The 24,271-nt window shown below is 37.6% G+C and overlaps 2 protein-coding genes across 2 annotated transcripts; one reads left to right on the top strand and one right to left on the bottom strand.

Moving 5' to 3' along the window:
- The first annotated feature begins 6,545 nt into the window (after window positions 1-6,545).
- Window positions 6,546-16,757, top strand: LOC108669690 (importin subunit alpha-6). Its single transcript, XM_018157092.2, has 12 exons — window positions 6,546-6,888; window positions 8,907-9,109; window positions 9,403-9,526; window positions 10,740-10,823; window positions 11,338-11,513; window positions 11,922-12,001; window positions 12,587-12,762; window positions 13,837-13,975; window positions 14,572-14,747; window positions 15,544-15,726; window positions 16,054-16,248; window positions 16,609-16,757. Exons 1-12 carry the CDS (start codon window positions 6,808-6,810, stop codon window positions 16,750-16,752), a joined length of 1,761 nt encoding a protein of 586 aa, XP_018012581.1. The 5' UTR covers window positions 6,546-6,807; the 3' UTR covers window positions 16,753-16,757.
- Window positions 16,758-17,371: 614 nt separating this feature from the next.
- On the bottom strand, window positions 17,372-23,447 carry LOC108669691 (protein farnesyltransferase/geranylgeranyltransferase type-1 subunit alpha). Its single transcript, XM_018157093.2, has 8 exons — window positions 23,306-23,447; window positions 20,970-21,111; window positions 20,546-20,669; window positions 20,001-20,096; window positions 19,467-19,601; window positions 19,046-19,246; window positions 18,280-18,655; window positions 17,372-18,094 (listed from the first exon to the last, which is right to left on the bottom strand). The coding sequence occupies exons 2-8, from the start codon at window positions 21,103-21,105 to the stop codon at window positions 17,987-17,989; spliced, it is 1,176 nt and encodes a 391-aa protein (XP_018012582.1). The 5' UTR covers window positions 21,106-21,111; window positions 23,306-23,447; the 3' UTR covers window positions 17,372-17,986.
- Between the last annotated feature and the right edge of the window lie 824 nt (window positions 23,448-24,271).

The raw sequence follows: 24,271 nt of genomic DNA on the forward strand, positions 1-24,271 counted from the left end.
TATGTGACAGAAATTAATAAAGGGATTACTGCAACATTCTTTGCAGCCCGGGAGTTGGGCAGATTACTGTTGCTGGAAGTACTCGATAGATAAAATACTACGCGGGATACGGCAATATTGAATTCGATTACTGGTCTCCGGAAATTCATGACGTCATAGTTATAGCAAAACTTTATTCTACAATTTAAAACGCGTTCGCAACTTTCGTTATGGAACCACATTATGAAAATGATACTTTTCACGTTCATGGGATTGTGCACATGCAGAGTAAAGACTTCAGATTGAATTCTTGCGAGTTCATTAATCATTATTGAAGAATTATCCGTGCTTAAATTCATTGATGCATACATTTTCCTGTAGTGAAAAGAGAATGAACTCTACCGTTTCAGTTAAACAAATGAAAATGGAACAATAATTTGAAAGTAATGACAATGGAACTAAACTCCAAATTTATAAATGAACCAAATTAACCAAATTAACATGAAATAACCACATGAAAATAGGCCACTTTAATTTACAATTTTTAATATATAATTTAAAGAGGATAAAAACTGATTGAGTGTGGCTTTAAAACAAGGCTTCTGAAAGCCTATTGGAATTCTAAAATCCATAAATTATCAAGAGTTGAAAATTCGATTCATGACATAGCTACTTTGTAAATGTCAATGTACGCGTACTGTAGGATGTCAACCGAGGCCTTTGATGTGGGCTCTTATAAGCCCAAGTCGTTTGTTTCCCTAGGCAAATCAGTGTCCGGTTTAGTTGGCATTACCCGAGAATATTTTGTATTGCTTTTTAGCGCATTTTCTCTTTTATGAAAAAAAGGCACTATTGTGCTTGTCATGACCGTCTGTCTGTCCGTCTGTCCGTGACTTCACGTTTTGGTCGACGAGAAAATGCGCTCTCTGTCACCCACTGCAGTGAGTACTGAGTATTGCTTATTTTAATGACCTGAGCTGAACAAATGCTTCGTGTTTTTGTTTGAGCTGTGCTCGGGCTTGCCTTTGTGTGTAATTAAGTTGGAATATTTTTTATAATATATAAATTCAAAATTAATGTTTACGTTAATCTTGTATATAAAAGATATTCTTCAGTGAAAATAGATAATGTGAGTAATAATTTTACTTGCGTTATAACTGATTTTACTTACCGATAATAACGACACCTCATTTCAACCAAAGCGAAGCCAAATACCACATTGCACGATGATCTCGCCGAGTATATTTGAATTTAAAAATTTATTCACATATTCAATTACGAAAATCGGTATAATTCGGCAGAAGCTTTTCTTTTATGCAAGTTTGATTGAAGACCAGAGCATGCTTCTTATTAATAATCTTCTTATTCGTCTTTTCAATGACTCGAACTAAGTTTCTAGCTGGCGCCGGTAGATCAAACAGTAGGTTACCAAAAGACATTTTAATAGAATGCAACGTTTCTCGGCGCCAGCTAGAAACTTAGTTCGAGTCATTGAAAAGACGAATAAGAAGATTATTAATAAGAAGCATGCTCTGGTCTTCAATCAAACTTGCATATTCAATTACGTGAATATGTGAATGTTTCAACGTTTTTAATTAATATTCAATTATTTGTACTAATAAGTCTATCCGTACAAATTACTTGATGGCAAAATTTGTCGTTTAAAGGCGCGAATGCTTAACTCGAATCAAGCCGGTAGCGATGTAGCATGTCTACCGAGCTGCTGACATAATAATTAATATATGCTTAGCGCATTGAAATTTGAATATGCCATGTTTGCAAACATAACAATGCTATTGATAGAATTGATTTGTCCAATTGCGTACCAATTCAATCCATCATTGATAAAATGAATGATTTTTCTGATAATGCAAGTCCTACATAGGAGGGTGAAATTATCTGTCGAGTTAGTGCAAATCAATTTACTTGCAAGTTACAATTTAAATTCAAATTTTTAACATAATTTACTTTCACTTTATTTCGTAGTTTTGTGTATCTAAGATACTTTCATTGCCTGTAAGAGTCGAGTAGAACATTGCTGAAAATAAAATCACGAAGAATCTCAATATAATGCGCCAGGACCAGTGTGCAAAAATGAAGAGCAAGCCGAAGATTTCAAGCAGCTGGAGGGCGTCTAGTCGAAGACGACCCTATCCTTAAGCTTTGCAGGTGGTGACTCGGAGCCGTTGTCCACATCTGGTGCACTACACTCTTGAGACGGCGAACGAACTTCAAATTTGGGATCAACTCGGTGTTGACAAACCACAGACAGTGCCGAGGAAATTTGATGCGAGAAAATCTTCCTTACCAGGAACACGGAAAGAGAAGGTACCAGAATATGTCGAACCGAAAGGACGTCGAGGTATTGATCCGTCAAGAACTCATCAAGTTGTGGCGCCTGGAACTCAAACTGCTGTGGAATTCAATGGTTTTGTGACGAGTGAAACGATCATAACGAACTTCCTTCCAACTGAAATAGATGTTCAAGACGCGGGAATGAAAAATGGTCGAGATGATTTTACCTATCGAGATGACGGAAGACTGGTTGAGTCAGAAGCCACTACATCCTGGCTAGTTTCTGGGTTCCCTGTGAGTTTAGAAACTTTAGCAAAAATTGAACGTGAAAGATTTGTTGCCCAGAAAAATCAAGCAGTTGTGACGCCTAACATTTAAGAATCCAAAGAAAACATAGGCTTTGCCAAAAGTGAAACGGATGAGAAAACAAAGTTTCTCCCTTCTAAAACGGATGTATAAGAAGAGATGATAAAAAATTATCAAGATGATTCTGGACCTGAGGCTGATAAGGACCATGTTGAGTCAGAAGTCAGTCGCTCGTGGAAAGCTTTTCAGAGCCGTGGAAGTTATGAAACTTAATTATCAATCGACCCCGCATGCCGAGAAGAAAACGCTCACCACACTCTGGTCCAGATTGTTAAGCATCAACTAATTCACACCCATAATGGACGTGAGGAATGCGAAGAGATCGTGGAAAATACTGAACACGTCTTGCGATAAGATGAAATGGACGAACAGGGAATACGGGAAATATTCCAAAGGTTCAAGACCCAAGGCCAGAAATTTTCAAGAGATTAACTGTGAAAGCGATCCACAAATGCAAGAGTGGGGGGAGACGTGTGATTCTGCGCTGTCAGTGTTCAATATATGAAATTTTCTTTGTGTGAAATTTTGAGCTAACAAAATTGTTTAACGATATAGGAATATAGTTGAATATTCCTAACTATTTTGGCGCTATTAATTACAGCTACACTGTAACATATGTATAATAGAATAAATATATTTGTTTCAGTTGTAATTTTCTAAAAGTTAAAGTAAAAAATGTTTGTTTCTCTTGTAATTTTCTTAATTCACGGACAGAAAGTGCCATCATAACCCGGTTCGAGGTAAGAAGGTTCTGAAAGGACTATTTCTTTAGCGGACTTGTCAAATGAAAGAATTTCTGGTCAGCAATGATAACAGGCGCCCTGACCAAACAATTGATTGACTGTTATCTATATAGCAATAAAATAACTAGTCCGAAATGAGTCAGGGTGTCACGTCAACAATAATTTAATTTACCGTATGATCCGACAATTGCGTGTCAAAAAGTTATGTATTCATTAGGCAATCGTAGGCTGCTTAATCTATGGATTATAAAGTCCATCGTTTGCTACCGCGAATGATCTTCGAAGGCGTTTGATTCAAACGCATCTCCAATTGTGCGAGTAAAACAGAGTTTCCAACGAAAAGTTTGAGTTTCCAACTATGCTAGCGCATTGAAAAACTATGGATACGAATACCCTCAAGATAATAAGTAAAGCAATATTGATTTCGGGTACCAATGTTGTAAAGCTTGCTGAAGGATTTAAGGGAATTTTTCTTCATCACGTAAATTTTATTCTCAAGACGCCGTACGAGTGGCAGGTGCTTAACGATTCAATTAAGCCTGGCGCTGCATTGAAGATACCGTAGATTTTATTGATGTGGCAAGGCTGGCTCAACGTATTCACTCTAAACACAACATGTTCACTCTTAACACAACATGTTCACTCTAAACACAGCATGTTTACTCTAAACACAACATGTTCACTCTAAACACAACATATTTGCTCTAAACACAACATGTTTACTCCAAACACAAAAGTGCTTCTTCAATTCACATCCGCATATTGATTAGAAATTAAGAGCAGAACGACGAATAAATAAAGTTTACAAGGTTTAGGCACTGGTCGCAGTGTCTAAAACTGCTCGTTATTAATAAAAATGAAATCCTTTGATTCAAAACGTCAAAATAGATCAAGGTAATTTTAATATCTTACCTTCTGCAAATTTATCCCCGTAATACAATTTTTGTGCAAACGTAACCCTGAACGCAACATAATGTTGCCTTGAATGCCATAGAGTTTACTCAGTGCGTTCACTTTACGCGAGAACCTCTTGCGATGAAGTAATACCTTTAATTGGAAGCAATTTTAAAACTTTTGCTCATAGAAGACTTATAAGCGTGTTGAAATGTATTGAATAATAAGAGTATCAATAGCATGTATTAATGTACCGATAACTTTTCATAACAAATTGTACGTGTGCATGTTTTTAATTCAGGTTTAAAATCCTGTACAAGGAATTAATGAAAACAATCATCGTATTCGTTAATATATTCCATAACCTAGGCTTTATAATTTGCTGTTCTCTTTACGTTCACATTTCAGCTCCAACAACAATCAAATGCAAATTAAAAGTACCTTAATATGGGTTGGGTTCGCGAGCAAATTTGAGCCATAACTTTGTTATACTTCCCTGTTGTATCCACTTGCATAAACTGCAAGCTTATAGAAAAAGTATCATCAATGGAACTTTTATTATTACTGATATTCATATTTTTTTTACTTTAACAACGGTTGAGCGCACCAAACACATGTATTTCAACATTAAAATTTTTTTTCCTGAAATGTTATTGAAATGTCTCAAGATCGGAGATCTCATTTATCCTTTCCTATTTCTCCTATGACTTAAAAATTTTGATGGCATTTGGCATTTAGTCACAATGACCATATTTTCTAAAAAGCACTAAATTTCAATCCGGAATTGAAATTCGCACAATTCAGTTCGAACTCGGATATATTTGCGCTATATAGTTTCCTTGCTTATACAAACGATAAGGAGGATCGCCTGTTGAACTTATTGGCCAGTTATTGAGTATCACAGAAGAAACTTGAAGGCATTTTTCGCTTATGAATATTGTAGCGACAGCACTAAACGGAGAACAAATAACTTCTTCTCTCTTATAAAAATCCCACACAGATCGGGAAAATTTTTCACTAAAGGCGTGTTGTCAACACGTCAGTTTCTAAGATCACTGTCCAAATTTCGTCGTTTGTTTCTTACCATTAATCGTTCCTGATAGATCATCATGCATAGTAATTTTTGGCTACATGGAATAAGAATGCAATTTCCCTTCCGTTTTATTCAGGTGTCGATGGCGTTGGCAAATGTGTACACCTTCGTTGTTAGGCAACGCTGGTTGATTCACGGCATCGATCAAAGGTTTTCTGCTTTCCCGAAATTTCAGTGTACGTTTGGCTGCGGTCAAGTTCGCAAGTGCTGGTGCCTCTGTAACGGTAGTAGTTTCAGTGGAAGCCGGTATAAAATTCGGAAAAAATCTGTGTTACTAAAAATTAATTCACTCATAATATCATGAGATTGATTTGTACAGAAGGATACATATAGGCAGCTTAGGCTAATAACGGATGAATGCTGAAAATATTACTGAATTAATAATGATGAGCTGAGAAACGTATTGACGAATCAATTTGGGACAGGTTTTTGTTGAATCAAATTTTGGAGGCTAAAAACTTTTGAGGGTTCTAATAAATGAATCGAATGAAATTCATCGCAATACTGAAAATTCCTCGTATCAACTTCATCAATCTTAGCAAATATAACAATGACCTGGTGTAATAATTACTGGCTGAGTAGCAGTTCAGTTGATAATATATTACTTTTCATTAATATAATGTACAAAATAGTGTAAGTACTTCCTAAAGCATACCTGAACCATATTCTTTATTTTCTTCAACTCGGTACACATTTCAAATTGAAGACATCTCTCGTGCTGCCCTTGCCCACCGCCACGTTGCACGAGGGCTCGTGGCGTTGCGTGCCGCCGTATCAAGGGCACTGCGATAAGGCTGCCTCCATCATTATTTTTAAATATTGCGGAACTCAACTTCTAGCAGAAGTAATAAGCTTTCCTGCAGCAAGTGTTGAAAATGGCTAGATATTTACGATTGTCACTTACATATACTTGTGCTTGATACTTTAATCATTTTATGGTTACAATGTTTGCGCTGTCATTTTGTTTTGGGGAAGTCTCTGAAACAATTAATTTAATTTAATGTAAGAGAAAACGTAGATCGATTGCACAATTCATTGCTTCTTCAAATAATAACTAATATATTTTACCTAAAAAAAAGGTTTCACGCGTTATTTGATTCACCGGTGTAGCTGTGATCAGACCAACTATGTATAACTAAGGCATCACATTCAACATATTTAAAATCAATAAGAAATCATCATTTTAGGTGCATGTAGCATACTAAAGTTACCATTAAAAATAATTTTGATTTCATTTTGGATAGGAAGCAATCCGAAAAATCAGCTGAAAAACCTGAATGCCTCGGAGGAACTTTCAGTAGCAGAGTGAAGTCATCCTTTTGTAACAGATAAGCAAAATACAACGGACAGATAATTAGAATATAGACGAACCAGACATAGGCATTTAAATAGAATTTCTAATCGACTTGAAGGCATCGAAAAGCAAAGGAGTTCTCTATGATGTACGAGCCGTTGACGTTGCCTCCGATTCGGAGGCCAAAGAAGTCGAAAATAAAGTCTTCTGAAATAAACATGGATGTGAGTATCAATAAAGTTGGCAGTTTAATAGTAAAATTCTTACAATAAGTAATGAATAAAGTGTCTATTTATATAAGTTCAGACGAGTCAAGAACAGACAAAAATTATTATCGTCGTTTGACCAAACTTGACCCATTCTTTAAGGCATACTACTATATTCATTTATAACCTGGAATATAGGCATGAACAACAAATTCACAGAGTTCGAATAGAGCACCAAAACCGCAATGATGAGTCCAACTCGGTTTATGTAAATATTGTTGGCTACGTTGGACTCTCAGGAGTCTCGCATGTTCGTGAAAAATACTTTAAAATAAAAATTTGATGCGCACGAGGTTATTAATATTATTGTCATTAATATTATTAATGACATAACTTTAGTATAAAATTTTAATATGGCTTTTCTCAGAAAATTGGCTTTCTTGCACATTTTTGTTTCCAACAATACTCAAGGTCAAGGTCGGGCTGAAATGCCTACGAAAAGTATCGCGTTGATGGCATCGAGATGGGATGTGGGATGTCTACGTAGTTGTATACCGATAATTTCGAAAAATATGGCTATAGAACATGTTACTGAGATCTAAATGCTTTAACAGTGCAATCGACATGATAAGCTGATGATTAATAGAACGTGTTGCGGTAATCATTATCCAGATTCAACTCTACATAATGTCTAGCAGTGCTGGTAATTAACGCAATAGTGTCAGTTGTGTCCCTAAATTAAGAAGCAACTTTGGATTACAGAATGATTTCGTGATGCATGGCAATATTTCATTAATGAATATCGAATGCCGAAAATGAACAGTGATAGGAATTCAATGAGATTAAAGTTTAGTAGAACGAATACACATTGTTCACTAATGGACGTAATCGTATTTAATGAAAACCAATGTTATTCATTGAATTTGAATCTCATGTCTGATATCTCATGTCAAAAAATCGTATTGTGTTAAGTCAATTTCATTATAGCCTGTCGATTTCCTTTGTTTTGTATCGTTGATGATAGATAAACGATTTCAATTTTTACTGTCGCGTGAATCATTATTCTTATTTGCATAGTTTTCTATATGAAATATGGATTTGTTTTGGTGCTGATGAGTTAATATGCGACGCACCACGTTCGTTGATGCGCCGTGCTTCCGTCGAAAGACTTGAATTATGTATCCGGAGAGTCAATGACTTCAATCGATCTCTCGCAGTGCTTAGGTAGTGCAGTCTTGGCAGAATAAGGATGATTGTGGAATATTAATACGCTTATAACTTTTAAATTACTCAGCATATCTGAGGCCAAAACACTTAACCTCATGGGCTACTCTATATACCTTAAATCATGCCTGCGCTCGGGAAGGAACATAAAAGTGAAGATGGTATTGGGCCATGCTGGCCACTAACATGCACCCTTTTTACAAGACGTCATCGTTTGAAAGCTAAAATTCTTTATGGGATTGTGAAAATTTGATGGCGATTTCTAATATTTATTCAGCATAGCTAGCGGTCCAGGCTGGAAGAGGAAATTCTATCCGGAAGAATCGTATACGAGCAAATGATTTTTTAAAATAGTTATTCAACTATCTTTAGTCGCGTGACGCCTGCGCAAATCTTGTCCCAGCATTTTGTCCTCCTTTTTTGTATGCAAGATTTCGATTTGAGATTTAGATAACAAATCGACATAATGTTCATTCTGGTGTTAACAGAATAAAAATTTAGTGGTTGCTTGAACGGTTTGCTTATTTATCGACAAACCGTTAAAATGAATGTATGTGGGAATAGTTTTATTACGCAATAAGGATTTGATTATTTTCAATTTCAAATCTTTCCAGCCATATTTGCAAATTTTGAATGCGTATTAACACATAGAACTGCAATCCTCTTTAGCGGTCCAACCCCGTGAATATTTGTGTTTCAAGACGTAATGTTGTCTATGTGTGTAATAAAACTGTAATAAACTGCGAACCATAATTCTCCCTTGATGACAGAAAACATAAATTTTATTGACAAACGAGTTGTAATGTCGACAGCTGGAGGCCATTCGAGCTAGGAGACTGAGACTGGAGGCCTTGACGCTGTCGATGCGCAGTCGTTCACTGGAGCCGGGCACCCCCGTGGGTCGCAGCAACGTCCATCAGCCGCGCACCGCTGCCTTCAGCGCCAGCAAAATGACACGGCAGCAGAAGGAACCAAACTTATCAGCTTCTAAAGGCATCAGACTCGAGCCATTGAAGTGAGTCTACTGTTCAGGTGGTGAAGTATTCCGAAAGTTTGAAAAGGGGAACTTTTGGCTCATATATATAAGTTTAAAAAACTTATATGCACTATTTTCATACTAATGAGAAAAATGAATATAACACTACCAGAAGAATTTGTCTGTCTGGTGAAAGAGGAATAAAATAAAAGAAACGAAGCTTTGCTCACTCGAATGGCTATGATTGAAAATGACATTACATGCTTCGGTCTAATGCTTATTGTTGTTAACCGTGCATGAACGCCACGAATTACAAATGCACTTTTCTCCAGCCGCGCCTCCCCCGACATGGGGGCAAACGTGCTGGACAAGCATCGGTCCAGCGACCCCCTCCTCGGCAGACGAGGCTCCGATGGGGAGGCCTCCACCCCCAAGCCTGGCAGCCCCAGCGAGAACGTGAGTGTCGTGATATTCCCCTTCAGTTTATTCAAGGATACTTTCCTATTTTTTTTTGCATTAATGCGTGAATGGAACTGGACAGGATTAGTATGGGAGTACAATGCGACGGCAGCGGCAACAATAAACGCGAACCTTATACAAGAAAGAGCCCCAATTGATAACTTAATCTGATTAATCAAGTTTGAAGTAGTTTAATAACATCATAATCGGTTATATTTGACTACTGATCTCATCAACTTTTTAACAGAGAATTTATCGAACGAGTTCTTTTTGACAAATCTCAGGTTCGGTTTGACAATCTCTACACTGCTTCAGCATTAGTTATCACACTAATATCCGCGTTTAACATTTTTTATTCTCATTGTTTCTTAAATTCAACTTCATCAATCTTATTTGCGCCATAAAGATTCTGTTCAGAACTGTAGAAAAGTTTTTTTTACACGCCGCATAGGTTACTGACAGTATACTCAGTTCTCTTTCCCTTAAGAGGAGCGTCTACCCCAAAAATTATCTCGGCTATTTACGAAAGGATCACTCTGAAACTTGGTACACATTTGTAAAATGAAAAAAAACTCACATTTTGTTCCTGTGAATTTTTTGAAAAAAATGAAAGAAAACGTGAAATTCATAGAAAACGGTCGAAAAAGGGGGTACTTTTGAAATCTATCTCCTCCTAGGATTTTCAAGCTACGACATCGAGACACATATCATTCGATGCGTAAAATCTTTATCTATAAAACGACCTAGCCGTTTTTTTAATTTCTAATTTTTGCGGGTGTGGGAGCATTTTTCGTAAAGTTTTCGGAAATTTTTCGATTTTACCCCTTTCCACCCCCTTAAAGAGCTCACCAGCTAATTAGTTCCTATCTAATTACTTAAAGAACTCCCCCACCCGCCCCCCTTTCATGAAATGTCGTGAAACCATAAATCAACGTAGAGAGATGGCAGTGGTACCGTTGGATAGGGCAGAATGTCAGCTTTAAAATTAGTATGAAAACCGAAAAAGTAAAAATTTTCAATTTTAGGGTAGACGCTCCCCTTAAATTTTCATAAATATAGAATTTATCAACTATATCGAAATATAAATTTCTTTCCTATTCGGTACAAAAGTCATCAATCGGCTACCAGTTCAAACGATATTTTGTGAATTGATAAATAGGATCAAAAGAAGTGATTTTAATATATGTCATGTTTCCTCTACAATTTTCAGATATATAACAGTTCTACACTTGACTATGAAGATCTAGGAAGACCACCTGAGGAAGCCGAGCCAGTAGAACCGGAGATTCTACAGGTGATTGTGCCTTAATCAATTTTGGAACGCTTACGGAATTCCTACAGAATTTGTTTATCATAATTTTGTGCTTCAGAAAATCTATTGAAATAATAATCCGTATCGCAGTTATTATTAAGTCGTAGGCATCGAAATAATTTATTTCTCAAATTAGAACAGCGTCTTCACGTGATCAAACCTTCTGTCGTATTGACATGTCGATTAATCATTTTTCATACCTGAAATATTCTTTAGGTTAACTGACAGAACGCTTTTTTACGCATTTACTTTTTATACTCCGTTGCCTGTAGATTCAGAGTAACCGCAACAATCGAAGAGCCTGCAACTCGCAGGGGTGACTTCTCTGCTGCGAGAAGAAAATTTAAAAGACACACTGCTCAGTTTCTATTGTCACTGTCGTGACCGACCGCTTACATAAGGTTTATAATTAGCGAATATCTTTTTACTGTGCATATCTTCCTATAAAAACAAATATTATTGTATCTGGATATGTATTTTGTTCTGGCGTCGACAGGACAGTGAGTTGCAAGACATTTTGGAGCAGCTACGCAGCAGCAGCGAGAGCACACAGCTAGTGGGCGCAAGAGCGGCCCGAGAGCGCGTGTCCGAGACTGAGAACGATTGTGTCGACCGCTATATCCGCGCCGGCATACTGCCACTACTGCTTGCTCTTTTCCATAAGGATCACAAGTAAGGATGCGTGAGCATTATTGTCAGTATAGAACTATAGAAGAAAGAACGTAATTTTTTAACAACGCAGCACACAAAATCCAAAAAATTTCTGCCTCCTCGGCTTACTTTCTTCTATAAGGATCGAAGTGAGGATAAATGCGCACTATTGTCAGTATTGACAAATAAATATCATTTTTGAAACAACGCTGCTGACAGAATTTTTCAAAAACTCATGCCAGCTTTCTTCCATGAGGTCATAAGTGGAGATATGCTAGCATTATTGTCAGCAGAGACGAAAGAAAAACGTTTTAAAAAGGGTTCAAAAAAATCTTCGTAATATTCGTACACCAAAAACTCGAGTACAATTTCGCATTATCATTACCTTCGTTTTTGATTTGCCATTGACAAATCTTTCATTTTTTTCAGCCCAGAACTGCAATTCGAAAGCTTGTGGGCGATCACTAACATTGCCGCTGGTAGAAACGAACACACCAAGGCCGTTATTGGTGAGTCTCCGTACTGTGCGACGTCGAGATTTATTTTCATTTGAAGTTGACTCCTATTATTCATGTTGAAAATACCTCAAGACCAATCTTTTGACGTTTTTGTACGTCCATACTCAGTGCATTGCACACTAATCATTTTTATCCTTTCACCTGTATTACGGACAAAAATATAATTATGACAGTAAAATTAAGCTGGTTTATCAGTAATGTTCCCACAATATATATAACCGTGATCGTGGCAATTGACTTTTTTTGGGTTGATAGTATAAAGTTTTCCATTCGATTCTGCCTTGGTTAATCTTCCTACAATGGGTAAAAAATGCCTCAATGCTTGTGAATTTTTCTTGTGTTCATGTCAAGCATCCCGAGACGAGTAGTTTACTCCATGACATACCTGTCTTATTCAGGAAGTTCATCCATACTCAGTCGCATGCGCGGATGTTCTTTTTATGCATTAATAATTTTATACCCGGTAAGAACTATTTTCTCTAGCCTTTTATCAAATATTTCTAGGACCTAATGACTTGCCTGCATATTTATCTTATTCTTCCTCATACATTTAAAATTTATCTTTATTCCCCGCAGACGCTGGCGGTTTACCAGGAATTTTGCGCCTGCTGTCGTCGCGGCTGGAGAAGGTGGCGTTGCAGGCGGTGTGGGCGGTGAGCAACATCATCGGCGACAACGCTGCCATGAGGGACTATGTCGTCGAGGCTGGCGTCGTCCCTATCCTCAGCCAGCTCGTCCATAGGTACCAGTCCGTGAGTACTGCCACGACGGCCCTATCCTCAACCAGCTCGTCCATAGATACCAGTCTGTGAGTACTGCCACGACGGCCCTATCCTCAACCAGCTCGTCCATAGATACCAGTCCGTAAGTACAGCCACGACGGCCCTATCCTCAGCCAGCTCGTCCTTAGGTACCAGTCCGTGAGTACTGCCACGACGGCCCTATCCTCAGCCAGCTCGTCAGATTAATACAATCTGATTGTATTAATATTTTTGGTTGAATATTACCATTAGAGCTACCTCTGGATGTTGACAGCTATTCAAAGATAACGTGCAACGAGCGAAGTGAAAAATTTTACTGAAACGTTATGTTTTATAATATGAATAATGGTTAGTTTTATTCGGTAGGAATTTACTAATCGAATGCCATTAAAATTATTACATGAATAATTGTTAGTTTTATTCGGTAGGAATTTAATAATCGAATGCCATTCAAAGCCAGACGGTGGTAAATGTGTCACTGTTGTGGAAGATTGTTGTATAATTTTAAGTTAAGGTATATGCATGCATGCATGCTTATGGGAAAATAATACTTAGTTTAGTGATATAACTGAGTGATTTAACTTGAAAATTATTGGAAGCCATTACCAGGTATCGAATTGTTGAATTGAAGTGAATAAAATTCATTACAAATTTCCTGCTCCTCTCACAGTCAAAGACTTTTTAAAAGCTAAAAAACATAATTAATTGAAGGTTCATCTAAGAATGGGTAATTGTGAACCTGGCGTGAATGTTATCTGGTATAGTATCTCGAATTTCAGAAGCTAAAAATTAAAATTCGTAGTTTATATTTGCCGAAGAATGTAAGTCTCAGCCTAAAATCATTATTGGAGCTTAGGTTTAATTTGCTAATCGAAGTATTATGGCCAGTTTCACACGCACGTCAACTTCTCCATCAATTTCCCTTATTCCTTATTTGATGAACTACGTATATATTTCGTTCACTGCTTGCATGTAAGAAAAACTCTTAAAAAAGAGGATAATTTGCGGCATCTGATTCTCACCAATGAAAGTGAAATCAATAAATTATATTTCCTCGTTGAACAGGTGGAGGCTCAACGCATCATTTCGTGGACTCTGAGTAATTTATTAAGATTTAAACCCGTCGGTATGAAGGATGAGGAGCGAATTATGTGCCTGAAAGCCCTGCAGCCTTACTTACAAGCTGACGACGCTGCGGTCAGAGGTGAGGACAAAATACCCTATGACTGGCTATAAGTATTACTTACCACATGACAAACGTCGGTACTGAAGTCTTAAGATGAAAACATTGTCAACGTGAGTTACAGAATTAATCATGATAACAACATCCGCTCCTTGTCGCTAACGAAACACGCGAGGACCAATTAATGTTGACGGAGACATCATTTGATATCAGTTCATGATGACTTCCACATAAAAAACCACCGGATGATAGTTTCCTCACTGATTTCTAAGATATCTGTTTTAGTAAGGGGATTAGGATATCTTGATTTTTTTATCCCATCCATTGCTTCGCAGTTGTCGAGGTCATCAAACCTCCTTGAAGCCCTCTCTCCTTGAGAGCTTTCCCTCAATATTTTGGCGAGACAATAATATACTATGTATAGAGAGAATATAATATACTCTCTACAGGGAGACTGTAATATACTATCTATAGAGAGAATATAAAATACTACCTAGAGGGAGATTATGCACAACAAGAATATAATATGCTCTCTATGAAGAAACTATAGTTTGCTACCCAATCTAAGTTGTAAATCTCACTATCACCCGACGAATATTTTACGTTCCTTGGTGCAGTGGACGCAGCGCGAGGCATAGAGTTTGCCAGCGACGGCAGTGACGCACATATTCGTCAGGTGTTGGAGCTCAATGAGCTATCGACGTTCATCAGCTTCTTGGACAGCGCTGATTACCGCCTAGTGCAAGTCGGGGCCAAGATTATCGGCAACATCGTATCCGGTGATGACGAACTGGTCAGCATTAAGGCGATCACTGTAGAGTACGAGTCTTGAAATCTTGTATATTCATGATTAAATTAGGTAATAACTTCAACCGAGAGGCCACAGCCTTGATCGGTATAGATTGGAAATTCTGCATTCATTTCGTTCCTGGGTGAATATATTTCATTGTTGTGCCTGTTGATGACCAACAAGGAATGCTGCGATCGATGAGTGCAAGCTCTCTGCGTGCAATGATGGCGTGGCGAGTGAGTGTTTCGATCAATAAGATGATTTAGGTAATGAATGGTAAATGTCAAGTGATGATAGAAGTCAGCGAGGCGGGGTTGATGGTGGTTAGAGTAATTTTCTAACGATTGCGGTAACAAAATAGACAGAAAATAAAAAAAGTGATACACTGCAGTACGCATATATTATTTAATACTAAATAATAATCCTATACGATATACTGACTGCTATTTTGATCGTGCTTTTGAATTTACTGGCGTTCGTCGCTATGTGAGAAACTTGTGAAATTCAGATTTGCAGATCATGTGATTAATATGCTGATTAAATGTATGCATGGTATTATCATGAAAATAAAAAAATCACTTTCTTCTTTCAGCACATAGAGATTTTGATAAATTACTTTCCTACCTTACTTCAAAAAGTTTCATTAATTAAATTGAGCATCCCAAAATTTTACAAAGCTGCTGGTTTCATCCATACTACGGTAGAGTAGTTCCTCTCTCCATTCAAAACTTCCGCTTTTCAAAACATATATCATTCAATGATGCGATCGTTTAATAAATTAGAAACTTCTAATTTTAAGACTGAGCAAGTTGTAAAGGCCGGCGCCATCCCACCGCTCGTGGCCTTGCTGAGAGACGACGAAGAAGGCATCCGCAAGGAGGCAGCTTGGGCTGTCTCGAACATTCTCGCAGGAACAGCCGAACAAATCAAGGAGGCTATGAACGCTGGCGTCCTAGCCGAACTTCTTTACATTTTGGATGATGTGAGTGCAGCCTTGAAGAGAGACTCGTTTGATTTTCTGCTGGACGAATTAATTGATGTGTGAAACCCAAGACTTTTTATATATATAAATTTTGTTTTCTTTTGTCTGTATTGCTCATTGAATTGATTTCTCAATTGGTGCAAATTTCTCTTCTCTGTCAGCAGTTGAATTACATATGTTTGTATTTTGTTTTCGAGCTCTGATTAACTTAATTTCTCTGACAGACTCGTCTATTGTTGTAAGATGATGTGTAGGTGGAAATAGTTGTTTGTGTACATTCGCATTTATGTATCTACTTTCTAAGTTTCAAATTTGTTTCCCATGTAGCCCGAAGAGACTTCGCAAGTAGGGCGCGAGGCCAGTTGGTGTCTGAGCAACATATGTAACGGGGGAGCTGACGAGACCATCGACGAGCTCGTCACCGCAGGCACCATCACCACCATGCTCGACTACCACAAGAAAAACCGGCACGACAAGGACCTAACGACTCTCCTTCTGATGGCGTGCAAAGAGGCCATCAAGGTCGGTTGATTCGGTTTTACCGTCTGTTTCAGTGAATAGGAACGATTCAATACTAATATTTTTGCTTTGCAAGCTCCAATCCCCTTCAAGTGAAAGTGTGATGTACATTGTAGTTGAGATCCGTTTACTCCTGTCGATCCGACTAAAATACGACATTGATCAAAAAGTATCGTTGATGAAGTTTCATTTCATTAAACAAATGTTGCGTCTACCGTTTCAAGGACTTGTTCTGATTAGCTCTAGATGCGCGCTGGAGTGAATGAGAAAACTCTAAAAATAGTTATTGACCCTATCATTCTCTTTCAAACCTGGTTCATAAACGTTATAACTTTCGTCATGTAAATTTTTTTTTGTTTACAGAGGACGACGCGGATAGCAGCGCTGAAGGAATCTTTAAACTACGGCGAGACAGAACAGCTACTCTCGCTCCTCATAGACGAAGGCAACGAGAACGCGTTAGGGCTTTGGAATGAGATTAAGAGCAAAGTCTTCAATAAATCGTAACAGTTGTAGGGCAATTATTATGATGCCGTTTGATCGATTTGGATCCAAGCACGAAAAAATAGTATTGTGGAGTTCTGGGACGAGTTTTACAATTCAGGACCTGAGAACTCTGCCCAGGATCCTGACTCGTGTTTGACTAACGCTACGGTATTTCATTGAATGCCATAATTGGGTAATAGCCAATACGTTTTAGGTCAAATGGATGGATTTCATCAGTTAAGCATCCATGTCACTAGAGAAGCAGAGAGGTTTTAGAGAAGTAATGCCACTGAAGTTGCATAACTAGTTACCGATGCACCGTGCCGATACACCGTTCCCGATATACCGTCCCCGATACACCGTATCGGGGACGATACACCGTATCAGATCAATTTTTCAATGGAATATGCAATGAAGCAGATTGCAACTAATTTTATGAGTGAATATAAATTTCCTGATCTGTGATAACCAGCAAAGTAATCGGACACGTTGGCGCATTGTAACATTAACATCTGTATATATTCATGATTATCATGCCAATCAAGATGATCTAAGACGAAGCAACAATACGTACTTCGATAGGATAGCAAAGATAGTGATCAATAACAATAAATTGTCCTATGTAGAATAAAAAAAGAGATGTTCTTAATCTTTCATTCTCTTATCCCGATCACTTAAACATGGAACATATGATTATTGGATGAAAGTCTTGAGAGAACCAATAGTAATGTAATGAATTCTCAACCTATCATATTGATGGCTCTTGATGCCTGAAGAATAATAATTGCCGGAGGAAGTTGGCAAAGAATCCGTATCCTTTCTAATTGCGTGATGAATTTAGGAATATATATATGCCGTTCATTAAATTGAAAACATGATGATGTATACGAGTAGAAATCGAGTAACAAGGCAAAATGAAGCTTAGAAATAATTCGGACAAATTGTGACAGAGATTTTCGGGTGTAGATATGAAATTTTAAAAATTTATATAGGTACTACATAACATTCAAACGAATGTAAATACTAGGTGCTCAGTTTCAGAAAGATAAGGGACTCGAGAGATCATTTTCAACACGAAGATTGCAACAACTTTGTCATTTTGTAACCCGGCTGAAGTTATTATTAAAGTGTTTGAATTCAGAGTACAACGCAGAAAATGAGCCTTTGAAATCTCACGGTGCAGAAGTATCCTGATAACGGTTTCTGTATTCATTTCTAGCATAATCACTGCAACTAGAGTGAAACAGGGAGAGGATCAAGCGCTTGCAGAGCTACTTCTGTGTTCATGTTGTAGTTGACGTCTCACGTAGTTCCAGTATCGAACTCTGATGCAGTCATGCTGCTTGGCCAGAGTATCGCAAACCTGCAGTAAGGAGGGCAAATTTTAAACTCCAACAATAATCTAAGTACGTTATGAAATCAACAGATGCGATCTTATAAACTAAGAATTTAATTTACAGCACATTTGGAAATGAAGACAACACGAATTATGAGAGAATATTTTCGTTAAAAAGCGGAGTATTTGGATAACTTTCACAAATTTCTTACCTGCAGAGCAATTTTCAGAGGAGTTTCCTTACGCGCGGGGTCTTCAGTTTTCTCGAGCTGATGCACGATACAGTCTAACAGACCTATTAGCAAATGTGGACTAATGCAGCCCTTTGCTATACTCGGCACTTTATCGATCAAATTAGAACACTCGGTATCAGTTGGTAGGCCATTAAATGCATTTCTTGAGCTTTCATTAATGTATGGAAAATTGCAGACGTCGTCTGATCCGTTGTCATCTGGGCTACCATCGTTGCTGTTAGAAGACATAGTATTTTTTGAGACGGCTTTTGCAAGCAAATTCCAACACCAAGCCGTTGTGGTACACCAGCTCTTCTCGATTTCCTCTTCATCGCCTGACGTGTCCATCAACAAACTGCACGGCAACAATAGGCAGATAGGAACAGAGACACTTTGATCAAAATGAAGCTATAGTATCGCCACAGACAATGTCTGTATACCGTATCGACTTTCTATCGACTTATGTATCGTCACAGAATTTAATCACGACTGCATACAGCAGTCGTGATAAAAGCAATAGGGAAAGACAAAGAATATATTTTCTAACTCATGGTATGATTAATTAACGAAGTTGGCTGATTACTAGACTAAATTGTAGACAAAACTTTCACATTTGAGCAAGGCATTAGCCAATATGAGGGCCCTGGTTCTTTCATAAATAAAAACGTGAAAGATGATATCAACGTAATTTCGTCATAATGATCCAGAGGCTCCCTGGCATTATTACTGAAAGATCATAACAAACCCTTTAATGTAAGCCCAAGGGCTCTCGTTGTCGACGAGCTTTTCAATGGCTTCCTGAGTGAAGACGAGCTCGGATTGCAGCACCTCAGGCGTGAGGCCAGACGTGCGCGTGAGCACGAAGTAGCGGTGATTCCATGCGCTGTTGTTGCGCGCATCCTCGCGTAGCAAGTCCGCTGTGAACTGCAGCTCACCTTCGTAGCAACTGCACGCACACAAACGTATTTCACAATAATTACTCATTTTACAGGTACATAATTTTGCCTTCTTACAATAATTTTCGAAAAAAATTGAATAATTATCCAAGCTCCGATTCAAATTCAAAAGGAAATTGCACTCGTACTAAGTTTTAAGGTACATTAGTTATCGAATTTCTTCCATTTTTATCCAACTTGAAATTATCTTGGGGTGAGGGAATGCCTCACCCAAAGGTCCTGAGTGCCCACTGGCGATGCTCCCAGGCATGGTAATTCTTGGCATCTTGAGCAAAGATTATTTTGGTGAGCTGGAGTTCCTTGGAGCCATCGCCCAGCCAGCCAACTATGACTCGCCGGTGATGCCTGTAATCAAAATGTCTTAGTCACCATTTTCATAGTTGATTTTGCCACAACTAAAGCACACTGCAAAAATTAAGAGGTAGTGAAGTTAATTTTTATTTTGCATCCAAGGTATGATAGCATTTTAGCATTCAGAACTATTTACCAATCACTACTTTTTGACACTGGCCATTTACTGTAGACATTATGTTGAATAAAAGTTGAGGCGAACAAAATGCAAAGAAAATGACTGCGCATCCATTATGGATTTAATCAGACTATCATAGCTAATTCTGTTGCAATAAATACATGAAGCTCACAGTGATTTTGAAGATATTTTAGTAGATATCAAAGAAAAATTCAACCTGTCTGGCACTAAATAAATATATGATAAAACAAATTTTTTATGAATGAATACCTTACCAAACTTGATAATTTTTTGGATTGGCTTCAATCATTTCTCGGCAGAAGAGAAGCTCATCTTGAAGATCACATTTAAGATGTTCTAGAATTCGTCGTCTGTAGTGAAATAATAGAAGCATATTAAAAAGCAATGCAACAGTAAAAATTAATGCAGCAATGATGACTGAAAAAAAACCAAGCACTCCAGTGTATAACTGTCAATACAATGTTGCCATCTATCAAGTAAATGTTGCAGCATAAAAAATAAACTTGAGAAAGAAATGCACATACTACTGTGATACATATTAAACTTTAGATGATTCTCCAGGCCCTAGGTTATTTCTAGATGGAAATATTCATATAGTACAGCTATCTAACAACCTAAAGCAGAAGAGAAAGTTATCCTGTAATGAAGCAGGTAATTTTTTTGCACAAATGATGATATTAACTTGATTTGAAATCAAGTTCAAAAGTCATGCCAATGAAACTAAAAATCAATGGGAGTATAATGCGCAAAATAGATAGAACATAAAAAAATTGAATAAAGTTAATGGTTTCATATATACCTGTACTGCCAGACGGTGTAGTTGGCTGCATTCATCTGAATAGCATCTTCAGTGAGAGTAAGTGCACGCATAGATAGCTCTCCGGCAGCCACCACAGCACGGAAGTAGTCATAAACATCCTCAACTGCAGGAATATATAATTTATCAGGAGATTTGTATAGGTTAGGGTTGGGAAGCAACTAATATTCATAGAAAATATGCTAATAAGAAGATTCAATATATATTTCTGAAGTGATAGATAAGAAAATATAAACTGAAATACTGTAGGTATATATGTATAATTAGATGCTAAAAAATTAGTGCTTTTAACCAGGAAAATGCATTAATTTAGAAAGATATAGATGCATCACACTATAAAATAAAATTATGTAGAACCTTTTGTACTATATACTCAGAAATATAATTCACAATGCTCACTACTCACAGTCAGCAGAGTAAGCTATCTTCACAACTGGAGTAGGACCATCATTTTGCTTGATTGGTACCACATCTGACCATTCCTTTCTGTCTTTGTACCTCATCCAAACTTCATCTTGACTATCATCAATTTTTTCAGCCATTGATACCGTAAAATGGGGTAACTTAGACCACTTTTTTTTCTATGAATGATGCAATTTTTTTACTAGCTAAATTAAACTTGAATTGAAACCTGCAAAATACAGGTCTATACTCTAGCTTCACTCACCATAAATTGTTGGCTCCTGCCTCTCATAGTCTTTATGTAATTTCAAAAAAAGTGATGGTCTTTGTTACCCCAGCTCTTGGGGTAACTTAGACCGGGTGATAAAATCAATTGTCATTCGGAAACCTGCTTTTCGATCTCCCGGCTCCAGCTAGAAATTTGGTTCGACTCATTGAAAAGACGAACAAGAAGATTGTAAATAAAAAGCATGCTCTGGTCTTCAATCAAACTTGCATAAAAGAGAAGCTTTTGCCGAACTACACCAATATATATATATATATATATACAGGGGCCAGTGTCTCTCATGTGACACATGTACAATTAATTTCTTATTTTATTCTTTAATATTAAAAAAGTATTATTTCAATTCTTTTCAGTGTACAAAATTTTTTTCTAAGTATTTAATCTGTCAACTGATTCATGCATTTTATCCAACTTTATGTAAAGTTCAAAATTTCAGATGGGTTGGACAGGTAAAAGTGTGTTCAGTATTGATTACAAGATTTGTAGCAGACAAACAAACAAACAGAGAAGAAGTGAAGTTAAAGAGAATTGTTTTCATAATAATAAGTAGAGAAGAGGTGACTCAGGTTAGTGATACAAGATTGACAATCTGCTGTCTGCATGTCTGCAGCTATAAAGCAATCATTAGCCAAGTTGCTAAGATGTCATGCTGTTGTTTGGCAATTATTGGTGCTTCAGAGACTTGTCCATGAAGCTTCATAGTCCACAACTGTAGGGAAATTTGTTGAAGCTGTAGGCTTGTAGCCACGCCCACACGCTCCACACTTAACAGCAACTGTAGGCAAAAGACTGACAGCTCAGTCTGCTCAGTCAGAGCATTGCAACTGCATGGGTTGCAGCAATTGCTAACCAAAAATTTCAAAGTAGGGATAGTACTACCAGTCCACTGTGCAGAGAGTGAACGAAGATTTAAAGACCTACGGCGACACATTATCGGCAAAATTTTCGCCTTCAGAAGATCTTGCCGACACATTTACATTGAAATTCTTGCATTTAATATATTTCTCAGTCTTCAGCCAACTATTTAGAGAAAAATTAAGGTTTCCGGTACGTTGGATGGATTATGATGCAGCGAAGCTTGTCCGGAAATCAGTTGCGATGAGTTCCCGCAAAAAATGTAAATAACATTTTTTCGATTATGTAGTTTCGGTTGCATTAGAGCAGTCAGACTGCTTTATTACTTGTTCAGTTGACACTTGCTGTACAACCGGACTGTTTTTAGGGTAAAATTAGTTATTTGGGGTAACACGTGCATGCAACCTTGTAATAAGTTCGTGGCTTGTAAATAGTTCGTCATAACTCAGCGTAAGTGGCTTTTCATTAAAAATTACCCGGCGACGCATCTTTAAAATGGCCGGCAACGCTTTGGGCTTAAAAATCCATATATTGCCAACGCTGCATCCACCCTCTGCATAGTGGCTACCAGTACTAGTTAATTGATCTGCACAGAGTGCCTCCACTTGAACTCCTAGATGCACCGGTAGGCTAGTCTGGAAAAGTCCTATTTTTGTCTGAAATATCGCGGCTCTAATATCATATAATTTCAGTAGGTAGGAAATCTCGCGGCTCGAATGTCATAAATTTGTTTGATTAAAAAATCGCAGTTTGCACTTCGCAAACATGTCATTTCATAAAATTTTCAACTTCCGCAATCCGCATTGCTTTACCGTTTCCGCCAAAAATATCTTGCAGAAAAAACATAAACATCGTAATGTAAACAAATAAACAAAACATTTGTTGAAGATCGCGCATAGTTGCGGTCATGTCAAAGCGGTCAGACTGTATATTAACACGTGCTGAACTTACAGTAGAGACAAATTTTATTGTTGCCGTTTGACTGTTTAAGGGTAAAATTAGAGATTTGGGGTAACACGTGCATAAACCTGTCTCTTATACACATCTAGATGTGTATAAGAGACAGGTATTAGGCCTTTAATGCCCATTGACAAAATTTTTCTATGTCAAATAGTTTTTGAGTTGTGGGGGTTTTTGTTAAAAAAACTAAAAGTGGTCTAAGTTACCCCGCCGGTCTAAGTTACCCCATTTTACGGTACTGACTTACTTTATTATACAGAAGGGTATAAAAATGGAAGCTTGTTGCGCTATGATACAGATTTCTATTTCTCACTTTGCAAAAAGGCATAAGGTTTCTGCAAAATTAATGAAGAAATAAACTCCAAACATCCAATTACTGACTCACATGATGGAAAGATATCTTAAGTTATACAGTGATACAGTAGGTAAAGAAAAGAAGACAACAGTATTTTTACCCAAGATTCTCAAAAATCACCTATGAAATTTTACTAGCAATTTTAGGAAACTTCTGCCTGATATTCCAAACAGGCCTGTGCACAATACCCAGTATTAGAATTTTCCTAATTATGAAAATAATATGCATTCAAATATTACTTTTCAAAGACAAACTGACTTGTTTTTACGAATAACCGAGCAGTCAGTCTTGCTTAACTTTGCACAACTGTTGCAGATGGTATCCCCGCAACGATCACAGGCCACTGTAGCGTCATTGACGTTAAGCGATCCCAGCTTGCAAAATTTACAAATTTCTCCTCGCTCATTTTGCAATTTGATCTTCGAATTCGGTTTAACAGGACTGGAGGCCTTCTCATTTAATTTTTTTCCTCTCTGACCAGCCATCATGAAATGCAAGAGCTAAAAAAAAGCACAAGCTAAAACTGAATCAAGTTGAGTAAAAATTGTAAAGTTTCCAAAGTGCTGTAAAAACTTGGTTACAGACCTGAGAGTAAGTGACTCTCAGTCAGCGGCTGAAAAGGTGTTCAGGGTAGGGGAGGTATGCCTGGCTATAAAACAAGGGCTCTATTGTTCTACGCTGGCGGGGCAGTGCTCGTTGCCCTCGCTTGACGACCATCGCTGACTCTAGATCGCGTTATTTCAGATGGAAACACTTTTACTATAGGCTTTTTTTCTATTCGCACTCTCTTTTACTGACTTCACTGAAAATTCAGTCATTCACTGACACGGAACATAAAAAAATGCAAAAA

The sequence above is a fragment of the Hyalella azteca genome, unplaced genomic scaffold (genome assembly GCF_000764305.2).
Source record: "Hyalella azteca isolate HAZT.00-mixed unplaced genomic scaffold, Hazt_2.0.2 contig16724, whole genome shotgun sequence".
NCBI lineage: Eukaryota > Metazoa > Arthropoda > Malacostraca > Amphipoda > Hyalellidae > Hyalella > Hyalella azteca.

Bases quoted from the DNA above. Each gene is read 5' to 3' on its own strand.
- LOC108669690 (XM_018157092.2), top strand. From the start codon at position 6,808: ATGATGTACGAGCCGTTGACGTTGCCTCCGATTCGGAGGCCAAAGAAG. The intron at 6,889-8,906 runs GTGAGTATCAAT...TAATGTCGACAG, and splicing joins CTTCTGAAATAAACATGGAT to CTGGAGGCCATTCGAGCTAG. The intron at 14,748-15,543 runs GTCAGCATTAAG...TCTAATTTTAAG, and splicing joins TATCCGGTGATGACGAACTG to ACTGAGCAAGTTGTAAAGGC.
- LOC108669691 (XM_018157093.2), bottom strand. From the start codon at position 21,105: ATGGCTGAAAAAATTGATGATAGTCAAGATGAAGTTTGGATGAGGTAC. The intron at 20,097-20,545 runs GTATATATGAAA...ATTTCACTACAG, and splicing joins TACACCGTCTGGCAGTACAG to ACGACGAATTCTAGAACATC. The intron at 18,656-19,045 runs GTTTGTTATGAT...GTTGCCGTGCAG, and splicing joins CCTTGGGCTTACATTAAAGG to TTTGTTGATGGACACGTCAG.